The sequence below is a fragment of the Pan troglodytes genome, chromosome 11, assembly GCF_028858775.2.
Source record: "Pan troglodytes isolate AG18354 chromosome 11, NHGRI_mPanTro3-v2.0_pri, whole genome shotgun sequence".
In the NCBI taxonomy this organism is placed as follows: domain Eukaryota; kingdom Metazoa; phylum Chordata; class Mammalia; order Primates; family Hominidae; genus Pan; species Pan troglodytes.
In genome coordinates this window covers 66,581,897-66,597,352 of record NC_072409.2, presented here as the reverse complement: position 1 = coordinate 66,597,352, position 15,456 = coordinate 66,581,897, and the positions used below count along the sequence as shown (strand labels likewise).

Here is a 15,456-nt window from a genome sequence, read left to right as displayed (position 1 = left end):
ATGTGAACAATCAAAATTTTATGATCTTGCATTTGCAACAGTAATATGCTTCGTCTGCATAGTGACAAGGTATCTATGCATACAACTTATGTTTTAATATAAAGCTACTTAGTACATTTATATATAAACACCAATGAAGTGTTAAATGCTATTAATGTTGGCACATCTGTGTAATTCCAAATCCCCATTGTGTTATAATTTTTTTCTAAACTTGACTGGTGAGTAGGACTGGATGGAGTGGAGGAGAAAGGTGATGGAAAGGGGTAAAGTTAAAAGGAACGGGGAGAAAAGAAACAAAAACATCCCCACTCCCTTCTCATCCTGCTTGAAATGGAAATTCCAGCTGGGTCATTTCAAGAGGAAGTTACTATCAGAGGTGGCAATATTTAGGTGTAAATTACTGGAAAGATCTAAGGCAGGGTTTTCGTCATTAAGAGAAGCCACAGCATCGGAGTTTTTGTGTCTATCTTTAGAAATACAAGGCAAAGGCCACCAAAGAGCAGGCAATCTTGAAGAAAAATGACGTTATGAAAACTGGAACCACATGGAATATCCCCGTTAATCACAACACATGTATATAGGATCTGACAGTGTAATTTAAAGGCAAGTTGCATTCAACAGTCGGCCCACTACATAGGGCGGGGAACACAGAGATTCTACATGCAAGCACTTTCACTTTAGATTCCACTTTAAATAATGTCTCAGAATTTGGTTTAAATCCTGATGGCACATATTGCATGCTCCAAATTCCCCCAATTCACTACACAAATCAGAAACAGAATTTTTCTCCAAAGAACTTCTCAGATTGCTCAAGAAAATATCATTTGTGCCCATCAGAGTGATGGAAACTGGAAAGGACACCAGGCCCTGAGCCAGATCAAAGCTGTCCTGATCAGCAAATTAGATTTTCAGCGTCTCTCAGGATCAGTAGCAGATGGTTTTTTGGACTCCACTATGTTAGGGATGTCATCTTCCTTTGATGACAAGCGGTGGGTACTGTTCAGGTTTAGACAGCCTCCACTAAGATGAACCATCACTTTTTCTCACCCTAAGCAATTATGTCCTAATATTTCACATTTCATTACTTGTTCTGATTGGACCTTTGATTTTAGCCTGTTGATGTAATTCTCCAGGGAATCTCAGTTCAGATTGACTTTGGCCATAAGTGACAAGCTTTTATAGCAACCCCACAGTCAAGAGTTTCTCTCTCCTTGATATCTAGTGATCCGTTTTACTTTGAAGGTGCCATATTGTCTCATATCTGTTAAAAGAGCAACTGAACAGATATTTTTGAAACATGAAATGATTTTACTGTCTGTTAGGTTGAATTTGTTTCTGGTGTTGATTTTGATTTGAACTAGAATTGTGCCAAGAAAGCTGTTTCAGACACAGCTATGGGGGAGAAGGGCAGAAACTAAATTTTAAATGTGTCAATGACTAAAATAGAAGAAGCTGATTTATTAAGCACAGTAAAATAAAAAAGAACTGAAGACTAAAGAAAGCTTTTTGTGTCCACAGAAGTCACAAAGACTGGTGTAAAATTCAGTCATGACTGACAAGTCCACACAAAATCCCACTCTCGTGTTGCTAAAAGAATCTGTAAATGTGAAGTACAAATAGAAGATTTTGCTTACAAATGGAGGGTTACTATCACTAAAGAAGAATCCCATGTTACATCACTTTTGTATCTCCATAATGTTCAGCTCAGTTCCATGTACCAAGAGGCACAATATTTATTTGCTAAGTTGAATCCCTAAAATCAAGCTCCTTTATATTCATTTCATTCTATACTTCAACTCTTCCGTTCATTAGGAAACACTCAAAGTCACTTCTTTTTCCACCATCCAAACAAAACTCACAGAAATTTGTAGTCAACCTACAAAAATTATGTGTGCATATGTGTATATACAATCCAGGGTGTAAAGTACAGCTAATACTCTCACAAGTACTACAGGTTGCGTATCCCTTACCCAAAATACTTGGGACCAGAGGTGTTCTAGATTTCAAATTTTTGCAGATTATGGAATAGCTGCATTACCCCAGTTCAACATCTCTAATCTGAAAACTTGAAATGCTCCAAAATCTCAAACTTTTGGGACGCCAAAATGACACTCAAAGGAAATGTTCATTGGAATGCTACAGAATTTGAATTTTTGTATTAGAGATGCTTTATCTACCACCAGCTACCACCAGCTCCACTGCTTCCTCTAAAACTACCACAATGAGCAGCTTGCAATGAATGAGACAGTATGCAAGAGGTATTTATGTGTGTCCGTATAAAATGATATATAAACCCACAGGAACACTGCAAGAAAGATATTTTATTAGCTAAGGAAATAGAGGCTCAGAGGGGTTAAGTAACTTGCCCAAGGACAAACAGCTACAAAAGGGCTCATCAGTGGTAAAGATATCAAACTGTAAAACAGCAGCAAAAGAAAAAAAAGCTGAGTTACAAAGTGTAGTCATTCATGACAGCAAAGGTAACAACAACGGCAGAACTGGCCTCGTGGCCCAGCCCAAGTCAGCAAGTCCGTATAGAGGTTCCTTCAGGCCATTAAAATGAGACCTTTTCAGAAGCAACGTTTCCTTTTAGCTTTTTAACTTTCTCAAGAGAATATGTATCAAACTTCCAAATAAACAAAAACACATCTGGATTCACTAGACTTTTACTCATGAAAAATAATGGAATTTTCTAAGTCAAAAGAAGAAATGGAGAGATGACAGAGAATAACCTAGTGCAAATGGTGAATGCACTTGAAAAATGAATCGGGTGGTAGAAGAGGAGCAGAATATTTCTGCAAAAGAAAATGTAGAGCTGCTTAGAAGCATTAAAAGCAATAAGATAATTCCTCCACATGGAATTTGTTTTTCAGGCCAACTCTGAGATACGCCAGGCAGCAACTTTGTTTTGAACACAAATAAATAATATGACATCAGGAGAGGGCTAAGCAGAACATATATTCTCCCAACTCTGGCTCAGAGAACCCCTCCCAGGAGGAATCTGAGAAACCCTATGTCCCAATCACTAAGATAAATTACTAGGGGGAAAAAAGTCAAAGTCTGAACAAGTCCCAAAAGAAAGAGATAATTTAATGACGGGAGGGACTGGAGAGAAGGGGGAGCCTTATTTATAAAACAGAACTTGAGAGAAATGTCAGGAGGAGGTGAGGGGTTATAGATAGGATCTTTTAGGCTTTTTGACACTAAAAACAGGTTACATGAACAGCTTTATCATGTTGCAGGATTCCTGCTGGCAATTTTCTATGCTAAATATCCTGTCAAATAACGTTTGACTTTCACCAACCTACCGATAGAAGAAGTTTCTCTGAAAGAAACAGAGCAGCTCCCTGTCTTCCTGCAGCTATATAAACAACTTGTAAAGCCTCCATCCTTCCAAATGTTTGCTAGTCATTTATGCACGAATATTTATTAAGCTCAGGCTCTGGAAAGGAACAAAACATGGTCTTCATCCTCAAGTAGTTTCCATTGTAGTGCAAAAAACAGACAGTAAATAAGAAAATATGTACTACCATGTGAAGTCGCTATAAGTGCACTAGAAAAAAAAAATTGAACCGGGTAAAGGAGTAGAGAGTGGTGGAGGGGCGTGCCTCTATTTTAGAAAAGGTGATGAAGAAAATCCTCTTTGAGGTGAAATTTGAGAGGAGACAAAAATGAAGTGATATTTGGTAGAGGAGTGTTCTAACAGAGGGCACTTTGCACATCAGGAAGCCCTGGTTTGAACATCATACAGAAAATACAAAAGCCATGACCTTGGGAGCTCAGTGCTAACTCTGCTGCCATAGGAACTAGCAACTCAGCTTGAGTTTTTTGCAAGAGGTTCAATTGTGTGAGGGGGTATGAAAAAGGGTAAAGGAATGAAATTCAAAATGAGGAGACTAAATAGTGAAAAACAATGGAAATGTATATATTCTAAATGCTTCTTTATGACTCTGAAAAGAACTCAAAACAGGTAAGAAAAGCACTATTCTTTCACATAGCCCCATACTGGATATCCCTAAGATGCATCAGGGTGGGATGCACACTGGCTACAAGATGAGTTTGGGGGTCTATCTTGACTTTGATTGGAATCCAAGCTCTACCATTTACTAGCTATGGTTTTTGTTTGCTTAACTTTTCAAGCTTTAGTTTTCTCATCTGTAAAAAGTGGGGGCACCATGATCTTTCTGCATAGGGTTTCCCAAGAATACAATGAGATGTTGCATTTGATGTGCATAGCACAGTGTCAGGCACAAATGAGAAGGACAAAAAATGTGATATTTTCAACATGTTAATATATAAATGTATTACATGTGAGACATGAAATGTGAACAATTATGTTAATAAATTCTTTCATTATACAACTTTAAAATAACTAGTCATTTTAAATGATTTCTATTTAGCTTATGAAAGAGCTTCTTTCATTGTAATCTTTATACTTTGAACGCTTCCTTTGCTGTAATAAGACATAAGGTCATTGCTGATCCAAATCTACTAAAGCACGAATGCAATACCAAGGTCCACAACTGTGCTAGAAGTAATGGCAGGAAACCAAGGGACAGGGACTTCCTTATGTTTTGAAACCCAGGGCAAGGCTTTCCTGTTTGCATATCATGAAAAGTCATTTTGTCCAGAACAAGTAAAATTTATTTAACAGAAATGCTTTCCCAGAAGCAGAGAGATTTTTTTCCCTCTCTCCTCAGATCCTCAGCAACTGTCTTGGTTCAAATCACAAAGGTGCTCTATGAATGAAGAATGACAACCGTGCTCTTCTGGGTAGGCTGCAGATGACAAAAGGAAATTAATGTCTCAGGGAAGGGGGCTTAGTACAAAGACAGGCACTGCCATTCCTGTAGCACTCAATCACATACGCCACTAACAGGATGCGGGCATCACCGAGGGACCAAAGGCGTCTGGGTTCAAAGCCTGGTGAAGGAAAGGTCCCAGGCGCAACACAGGATTATTTGTCATTCTGATATCTAGAAGGAAAAGGGGTCAGCCGGACCATAAAAGGCTGATGTTACTGCCAAATCCACTCATGTTCAAACTGTTAACATGTTCCCGATCAGAGTGTCTTTCTTTATGGGATGAGTGGAACAGATCGCAGTGTTTTATAGATTGGAAAAACTGAGGTGCGATAGGCACCTAACAGCAGCTGGAAAAACACCCTAACCTCCCAGGTTGCAGAAAGCTACAGGAGCTTAGGCGACAATGCGACTGGGCATGCACTGAGCTGCTCCTGTGTACCAGGCATCAGGTACCTTAACTCAGTCTTTTATTATCTTCATGGAAATCTCTGAGGTCGGTGCTGGTATTATCTCCATTTTACAGATGAGGCAATCAAGACTCCATGAGGGTTGCTTATCCACTGAGTGGTCTCTCTGAAGCTAGAGACTAATATAAACAGCTTCCAAATTTCCTCTCCAATTGGGGGTAATTTGGGAATTCAGGCAAAATAAGGGAATCTAAGAACTAGCTAGAGAAAATTTACTAATATAATCTCACAAAAACAGAAGAAACGCATTAAACAAAAAGGAAGAAACGAATTAAGTTAAATACATAGAGTGAGTCACAGAAGGCTTTGAAATCACAAGCAAAAACTGGGGAAAAGTATATGACCTCGCGAAAGGATATTAACATTTAGTCATGGTGTCCACTTTCCCTTGTAAGCTCTCTCCCTGCCCACAGAATGGATCAATTTGTCTATCCGTGGGAGAATCCTAAATGACACCCCTGCCATGGGAGTCACAGCGGCAACCACACAATCACAGCAAACAATGACGAAGGCCCCAGGAAGGTTAAGTTTAGAGAGTAAAACTCACAGTAGTGATTTTGCAGTCCCTCTGTACATACTGTGTTCTCCCATCTGGACCGAGACCACCTTTCCTTCTTCTTTGATATTTTTACCATGAGACTATATGCTTCCCTTACAGAAGGCATTTATAAAAGTTAACAATACCCTCCCCATAGCAATCACCCCATAGAGAATAATAGGACTGACTAAATGGGCATAATTACTTTGAAGCAATAGTGAGTTTGACTTAAGATGATTTCAAACTCCAGAGGTAAAAAACGAGAACTCTTATTCGAGTTTTCATCAGGAATTTCACGATGCAGGACTGATGGATGTCACTCCGTGCTAGTGGACGTTGACCATGAGTTAGAAGACACAAGGTCTTCTTATTTAAAAGCAAAGGGATATTTCTAGATTATAACATTTCTCTAATGGAGGCAAAATTTCATTGGGGCATCACTTTCCAGTTAAGGAAGCCAGAAACCTCAAATGCAAAGCTCATCTCTGCATTTTCGCCTTTTATATTTTACTTGCTGTTTCAGATTTATGCTTATTGATGAATGTTGGAGGTACTGACAGGTGGAATTGGGTTTATATATTTAAACCCTGACATTGTGGAGCAATTAGGGAAAGATGGGGACACGTATATGGGTAGGCAATTTTTACCTAAATCAATCTACAAAATGTAACTAAAGAAGGTAGTAAAAAGTAGCCGATAAATGAAACAGAAAAATCATATACTAACCAGGAATCAAGAGGAATAGAATGGATGTGGATTAAGACTTGCACAAAGGAGGTACAGTTCTATCCCCTACGGACTGCGGGAAAGGCAGATGGAGCACCACTAGAGTGACCCCAACCTGCGTAGATCTGTTAGAGCCAGAAGCAGGGTCTTGGCTAAATGCTAAAAAGTGTCAGGTACAGCAGCTTAGCTCTACCTTGAAAAGACAAATCCAGAGACAGTTTACAAAATCATGATCAGGAAAAAGGGCAAAGCGCAAAGGTGTCTGAAATTTATAATCAGCAGCACAGCATTGGGCATCCCCGAAAAGTTAGAGCTTTCCTAAGCACTGAAGGGCCGGGTACTGCACTAGGCACTTTTTACTGCCTTCCTCATTATTTTGTAATAACTCCATGAACTATGTGCTACTAAATATCCTCTTTGTATAAATAAGCATGTTGAGACAGACAGATTAATTTGTCCAAAGTTACTCAACTACAAATATCTCAAGAGTGAAAGAAACTCACGCAGCAGGCTGAGCCTGCCACCTCAATTCTTAATTACACTGGCTGTTTGCCTAGAGTGCAGGATATGTTGCTAAACGGGAGATCCCATACAGCTTCTGTGCTTCTTCATCCAGCAGACTTTGTGCTGTCTATAAGAAATGCACTTTTTGGCTGGGCGCAGTGCCTTACACCTGTAATCCCAGCACTATGGGAGGCCGAGGCAGGCAGATCACTTGAGTTCAGGAGTTTGAGACCAGCCTGGCCAACATTGTGAAACCCTGCCTCTGCTAAAAATACAAAAAATTAGCCGGGCATGGTGGCACATGCTTGTAGTCCCAGCTACTCGGGAGGCTTAGGCAGGAGAATCACTTGAACCCGGGGGGCAGAGGTTGCAGTGAGCCGAGATCGCACCACTGTACTCCAGCCTGGGCGAAAGAGCGAGACTGTGTCTCAAAAAAAAATAAAAATAAAAATAAAGAAATGCACCTTTTGGTGGGGCGCAGTGGCTCACGACTGTAAATCCCAGCACTTTGGGAAGCTGAGGCGGGAGGATCACTTGAGGTCAGGAGTTTGAGACCAGCCTGGCCAATGTGGTGAAACCCTGTCTCTACTAAAATACAAAAATTAGCTGGGCACAGTGGTGCGCACCTGTAATTCCAGCTACTTGGGAGGCTGAGACAGGAGAATAGCTTGAATCTGCAAGGTGGAGGTTGCAGTGAGCTGAGATCACACCACTGCCCTCCAGCCTGGGCAACAGTTAGACTTCATCTCAAAGGAAAAAAAAAAAAAAGAAACGCACCTTTTACAGAGGTTTAGTTCATGTTAAATAAGTATAATTTCAATGAAATTCTGAGTTTCCTTATACAGTTTTGTTTTTCACACTGAATTGGCCATACTCAGAAACCAAGCACTAAAGCTAAAGTTAAAAGTCGGTGCGGAAACACAGTGATAGGAGTACAGGACTGAGTCAGGCGTAGATTCCAGTCTCTTCTCTGCCACTAACTCACAATGTGAACGTGAACCAATCATTTATCCTCAATAAAATTGAAGCTTAATAACATCTAAGTCCACATTAAATGTTGCAATGTGATGACTGCACAAGCATTTTCAATTGGTAATGTTTACAACTTCTTCTATTATCAGCGAATCTAATTTCCTATTTCCATATATTACTTCTGTGTGTGTGTGTGTGTGTGTGTGTATATATATATATATATATATATATATATATTTATGGTTCTCCCTTTGTATTTCAAAGTGAACATTAAATAAACAGATCATGATGGGCATGCACATGTCACGTACGATTTTCTTATCGTAGGACTCCCCGCTGCTGTAGGTTGTGGCCAGCGTGGATGAACACTCTTCCAGGTACCAAGGTTTCTTTCCGCTTTCTGCAGTGCTGCTGATGGAGATGGTGTAGATGCTGTTGGTGTAGCCATCACAGGAGCAGTGGTCTTTGCTCCTTCCACCATTTCCAGATGCCCAAACAAACACAGAGCCGAGGCCTCTCCGCCCCTGTTCAAAAACAGAGAAAGCTAAATGATGGTGTGAAATGACTCTAAATGAAGAGGTCAGAATCCACTGAGCCAAACTGAGTAGGTGCAGGTGGGGTGTGTTGCTATCTTAATATGCCGGGCTTAAGCAGCTTCTGGGAGTGGAGTAAGAGGCGTTGGTTTTATAGACTAAAACGGTCAGAAAAGTTACAAGAGCACATATAATGACAATAATAATGGCTAATATTTATGGACCAAGCACAATTCAAAGCGTTTTACATGAACTGCATTGAATTCTTTCAAGGATCCTGTGAGGCTGGCACAATTCCTGTCCCCGTTATGCTGTGGAGAAACTTGAGGTACAGAAGTCAAGTAATTCAATTAAATTTCTTTTTAAAAGGAAGTTATGTTCCTAAGGTCATAAACAGTAAGTGGTAGGGCCAAAATTTGAACCCAGACAGTGAGATATGAGAGTTGGGATATTATTAGTTGTAATTACCATAGTTATGCACTATTGTTTAAAATCTTCAAATCTGCCATGAATTGGGTGCTATTACGCACCCTCATTTATATCTGAGGAACATGAGGTATAGAGAGATTATGCCTCTATGCTGAATCACACTGTTGGTGAGCATCAGAAGCAAGTACTAACTGTGTAGTTCTTTCTATAGAACTGATCTTCCCATGAGTGGTGTAGACACTAATTACTGAGGGATGTTAATGGATGCTACCATAAATAAAAGGATTTCAAGATCACATATGTTTGGGAATCCCTGAATTAAACAAAATTAAGTGAGCCTCTTCATTGCAAAACTTCTAAGAACCTTTAATAAATGAATGCTTATTGCAAAATTCTAAGAACAGGATATAGTCTAATATAATTTTTCCAAACATATTTGACCATAGATCCATTAACATTATCTTAGAATGCTACAAGACAGTGTCACATTCTTCATGCCAAAGCTTGGTAGCTAAAAATAACTAAAAGAATTTCTTGGTTAGGCATAGTGGCTCATGCTTGTAATCCTAGCATTTTGGGAGGCTGAGGTGAGCAGATCACCTGAGGTTAGGAGTTCAAGACCAGCCTGTCCAACATGGGGAAACTCTATCTCTACTGCAAATACAAAAATTAGCGAGGCGTGGTGGTGCACACCACCACGTATGAGTGTACGTGGTACTGTGTAATCCCAGCTACTCGGGAGGCTGAGGCACGAGAATCGCTTGAACCTGAGAGGTGGAGGTTGCAGTTTGCAATGAGCCGAGGTCATGCCACTGCACTCCTGCCTGGGCGACAGAGTGAGACTCCATCTTGAAAAAAAAAAAATGACTTTCTTAAAGTCCTCAATAATCAAGGAATAGAAGCAAAGTAGAATATAGACATACACAGTGAAGTGACTATAAGATGATGTCTTCAGGAGAAAACAGAGAATTAAGCCAAAATGGAGAGTATTTCTGGGAATAGCTGCAGCTGAATCCCTAAGAAATTGTGCCATTTTAAAGCTAGAAGGGAAATTGGAAGACATTGAGGCCAAATCCCTCATTTTCTATTAGGAAGTGAGAACCCAAGTCACAAAGCTAGTGATGGCAGAGACTTTCTTCCTTCCAGGCCCTAATTTTCTGGTCCCCAGGTGGAAGCAAAAGCATTTGGGGGATGCTGTCTTAGAATTTCTGGAAAAAGAGCCGAAGAAAAAGAGACAACAAAGTCTGGAGTATCTGTGATAAACTCTTCCTGACCTTGAATCCTCAAGGAACAGTATATTTACGACATGATTTGATAGACCTGATCATACATTTCTTTTTGTCCTTGAACTTGGAAAAAATGCTTTATGATTACCCAGGAATTGGAAATATTCATGAAGAGAGAGGGGGATAAACTTTCAGTTGCTATTGCTGCTCGACAGCTGGGCCCGGTTTACCATCCCTCAACGTTTCATCAAAATATTCATGAAATAGAGAGAAAGGTGCAGAAATCACCAAGCCATCACAAACTAAGAATCTTGTTCAATGCTATGACAATCTCTAGGAGGGATTATGCATCACTATGGTGAGGGTGGTCAGACTGAGAAACTACAGTGACGGACTCATGTCTAGACCTCAGAGACAGAACAACATACCAGAGGGAAAGAAAGAATGTTCCAACTCATCATCAATATGTTCCCTCTCTATCAGACACTGAGGGGCTGTGTTACAGGCAAAAATCAGGGTCTCACTGGGCCTCAGTGATAGGTCAATAGAATATATGGGATTGTGCAAAACCCACCTGATTTAAACAGCACCATCACGGATGATAGACAAAGACTCACAATGCAATTAAAAAGCATATATGGTACAAGCACGTGTGTGTGTGTGTGTGTATATATATATATAAAATTATGACAGTGTGCCCATGAATAAAATTCAATTAAACTATCTTTAAAAAGTAACTTGATTTTAAAGAATATTTAATAAAATATTTAGGAAGCATTTTTGTGATAATGTAGTTACAAACATAGGATACAAAATGGTATAGCACAGTCTCAGTTTAGGAAAAAATGTGTGTAGACTGGGTGTAGTGGCCAACACCTGTAATCCTAGTGCTTCGGGAGGCCAAGGCAGGAGGATCATCTGAGTCCAGGAGTTAGAGACCAGCCTGGGCAATAGGGTGAGACCACATATTTACAAAAAATTAAAAAGAAATAGCCGGGTGGTGGTGGATGCTTCTAGTCTCAGCTATTTTAGGGGCTGAGGTGGAAGGATTGCTTGGAGCCAGGAGTTTGAGGCTGCAGCGCGCTACGACTGCTTCACTGCACTCCAGGCTGAGTGACACAGCAAGACCCTGTATCTGGAAAAAAAAAAAAAAAAAAAAAAGGGAAAGACAAAAAAGGGTGTGTGTAAAGAAGTCTATATGCATACATTTCCATGCATACCATAAAGTGAAAATGTAATTGAAGTTATCTTGTATGGTAAGATCAGAAAAGCTTTTTATTTTCTTTTTTATGTCAATCTTCTATGACCATGTCTTACTTTTATAAAAAGAACCAAGAACATTAATTCCTCTACTAAGAGGGAAAACAAAGAGTCAATTGTTAAGAGATAATTTTTTAATGTTATGGCCAAAAGGGGTTTTACCCATAGAAGGTCCACTGTGTACTAAAAACAACAGAGGCTAACATTTCTAAAAAACCTTCTATGCGCCAAGCACTGTACAAACATTACTCTGCACAATCCAAGTTTATATTATCATCATTTTACAGATGAGCAGACTGGTTCTCTCAGAAGTGCTCACTAACGGGCTGGGTGCAGTGCTTATGCCTGTAATCCCAGCACTTAGAGATAAGCCTGGGCAACATAGCGAGACCTTGTCTCTAAGAAAAAAATAAGAAATTAGCCAGGCATGGTGGCATGTCCCTATATTCCTGGCTTCTAGGGAGGCTGGGGTGAGAGGATCACTTGAGCCCAGGAGGTAAGGCTGCAGGCAGCTATGGTCACACCACTGCACTCCAGCCTGGGCAACAGGGCTCAGAGAAAGACCGTCTCTAAACAAACAAACAAACAAAAAAAGAAAACGCCAGACCTTGAAAACTGACTGGAGCCACAGCCTGAGCTATTAATCCTTACAATAGTCTTCTTTTGGGCAAAAAAAGGGCTAGTGGTTATTGTACCCTTTCTGGCCAAATCCCCCATGTCTCCATTGCAGCTTGGCCTTAGGATATAAGAGCAGAAAAGTTCTAAAGTCCTTTCCAGACTTGGCAGTAGAATTAGAACTGATAAAGAATAGATCTATCTTTTGCCCTTAAGAGGTAGGACGTAGTTTCCAACCCCCAAGTCCCCTGAAATCCCATCCTGAGGGGGGACTCCCTCAGCAGTATGAACACAGGTCATTCTATTCCAGTAGCACTCATGGAAGACACCACTAAGAAGGGGCAATGGCATTGCTGAGGGGTCCTTTGGGGATCCACAGGGTTGAGAGTCCTGAGTTGAGAGGACAGTAGGTTGCTGCTGCCCTGAAAATGTCCCTTCCAGACAGAGGTGACGTCCTTGTGTTGAACAGATAATTTGAGGGAATTATTTTATAACCGAGCATGGTAAAGGAAAACCTCAAAGGACAGCATGGGGTCGATAACCACTCCCAGGCCTGAAGGGGCACAGAGAGAGGGGAGTCACAGGAGCTGGTGACAGAGGGGCTAATCGGAGTTGGTCAGGGGATATGCTAGCCTGTGCTGGACCTGCAGGCAGGGGGCTGGTGAATGCATACCTGAGCCCCCAATCTCCTCATCTTACATTCCAATTTCTGGCCAGCATACCCCACTGGCCAAACCTCATTAAAACCCAGAGAGATCAGTGTCTGCATGCACAGAGCTCATGGAGAGAAGGGAAGAACAGATCTTAAGGGTTAACTAGAAGACACCAGAACAGTCCCGAAGGTGTGCTGTGGACTGAACTGTGTTCCCCTAAAGTCATATGCTAAAGCCCTAAAGACCAATGTGACTATATTTGGAAAAAGGGTTTTCAGTGAGGCAATTAAGCTTAAATGAGGTCATAAGTGTGGGGCCGCACAGGACTGGTGTCCTTATAAACAGAGGAAGAGATAACAGAGCTCAGATCTCTCTAGCTCACTCGCTTTCTCTCTCTCTCTGTCTCTCAGGTTGTAGGCACAGAAGCAAGGCTATGTAAAGACCCAGCCAGAAGGTGCCTATCTGCAAGCAGAGGAGGGCCAGGACCCAGCTCTACAAGCATCGTGGTCTTGGACTTCCAGCCTCCAGAACTATAAGAAAATAAATTTCCCTTGTTTAAGCCAGGGGTCCTCAACCGAAATTGATCCGTGGCTTGTTAGGAATCCGGCCACACAGCAGGAGGTGGGTGGTGGGCAGGCAAGTGAAGCTTCATCTGTATTTACAGCCATTCTCCATTACTCTCTTACCGCCTGAGCTCCACCTCCTGTCAGATCAGCAGTGGCAACGGATTCTCACAGGCGCTCGAACCCTCTTATGAACTACGCATGCGAGGGATCTAGGTTTCGTGCTTCTCACGAGAATCTAATGACTGATGATCTGTCATTGTCTCCTATCACCCCCAGATGGGACCATTTAGCTGCAAGAAAACAAGCTCAGGGTTCCCATGATTCTACATTATGGTGAGTTGTATAATTTCATTTTATATTACAATGTAATAAGAGAAATAATGTGCGTAATGAATGTAATGTGCTTGAATCATCCCTCAACCCCCCATTCTGTGAAAAAACTGACTTCCATGAAACCGTTCCCTGGCACCAAAAAAGTTGAGAACCGCTGGTTTAAGCCACCCAGTCTGTGCTGTTTTGTTACAGTAGCCCAGGCTAATACGAGGAGAGAGGAAGAGAAGAACAATGGCCTGCCCGTCATTGGATTCTGTGTGCTCTGCCACAGAATGCATAGAGACTGCCATCATTCGACCCAGGAGGTAATCTGACCTTTATTCCTGCGAGTATGGTTTATGATTGAAGTCCCAGAAATAAACAGACTGAATTTGCAGGCTGGAAATGCCATCAAGACAGCTGCTAAAGATCTATGGGGTTAATCCTAAACAATTAGCAATTCAAAGATACATTTCCTACAGAGGCACAGGGGGTTTCCATTCATAGGAAATATCCAGAAACCAAAACATATGTGGGAAAAAATTAAAAATCTGCACGTTTCTCAAAAAAAAAAGTAATTTAAGAATTAAATCTTAATGTGGGGTGTAGGGAGAAGGGAGGGTGCACAGAGTACTATGAAGAGAAAAGAATCTTGAGGCATATATTTTCCTAAAGTGTGGGAAATCATGACATTTTCTAGCTTGGTGAAGTAGTGTGATTGCAATTGGCTATTTAAATATGGCTTTGCATGGCAAAAAAAGAAAAATCTCTTCAATTTAATTGAGTGCTCCATTAAAAGTTAGTTAACTTAAGGTGAAATATATTGTGGAATCCATGCAGGATCCATTTGAACAACCTGTAAATACTCTCTTTGTATCTAAATGCACATTTTTTTTTTCTCAAGAATGCCCTATGAAAATCAATTTGTATTACCCTATCAGCATTATTATTAAAGGATAGAAAAGAATTGGATTTCCTGGTGGCTTAGAAAGTCAGAAAAGGCCACTTTATGCTGGATTACCAATTAAATCATACACTCCGAGCCAGGCTTTGAGAACATTAGTCTATGATGGAACTAAATTTCTTTCTTTAAAATAATGTGATTATATTTTAGTCAGTGCAGTTAGGTTTTATTTGATATTTTAGTATTACTTTCTTCTCCTGTATTGCTTAGTAAGTATTTTTAAAAGCCATGAGTAAATGACCTAGGTTTCTTGTGATATAAAAAGGAGTAAGAAAGATAGTAGCATATATTAATATGTGCCTGGATACTGTGCTAGAAGCTTTCACATATTGTTAGTTAATTCAGAGCAAAATTTAGAGCAACATCAGCAAAGTAGATAGCACTAAATGGATTGTTCCATATTAGGAAACTGATAACATTAAGTAATAGGCCCAGTATCATATAACTAGGACGTGGTAGAGACAAGAGGTCGAGACCCTGCATCTGATCAGAACCTCTGGATCTGTATATGTCGACTTGAAGAGACACAACAAAACAACTTTGGAATGAGGCACTTCCACTCATCCATGATGTCTCGCAAGCACCGCCTCAATACCCAACTTATCAAAGCCCCTTGTCATTCCTCTCCCCACCTTTTTTGATATTCTTCCTCTCGGGGAGAAAAGAGCACAGTCCTCTGTGTAAGCTCTTTATGCCATGGTTATTCTGTACTCCATATTCCCTGGATAAAGGGGGATCCAGGGATAAGGGGAAGAAGTTGGAGAGAGACAAGGACACTTACTACTAATGACTTAGTAGCTAAGAAATAAAGAACTGTTCCTATTTTTAAAGCTCAAGGACATTCTGACTAGCATTTCTGAAATAAGTCTTGTTGTTTTATAGAACA

At 40.6% G+C, this 15,456-nt stretch overlaps 1 protein-coding gene across 8 annotated transcripts in view; it reads right to left on the bottom strand.

Annotated features, from left to right (window-relative positions):
* PCSK5 (proprotein convertase subtilisin/kexin type 5) overlaps positions 1-15,456 on the bottom strand; it is a 465,695-nt gene that overhangs the window by 254,077 nt on the left and 196,162 nt on the right. For all 8 annotated transcript variants that reach the window (XR_010148685.1, XR_010148686.1, XM_016960969.4 and 5 more), the window contains exon 8: positions 8,324-8,536. Coding sequence is in view for 6 of the 8 variants with exons in the window: in XM_016960969.4 (XP_016816458.3) it covers positions 8,324-8,536 (213 nt within the window). In the remaining 2 variants the exon portion in view is untranslated. The remainder of the gene's footprint in view (positions 1-8,323; positions 8,537-15,456) is intronic.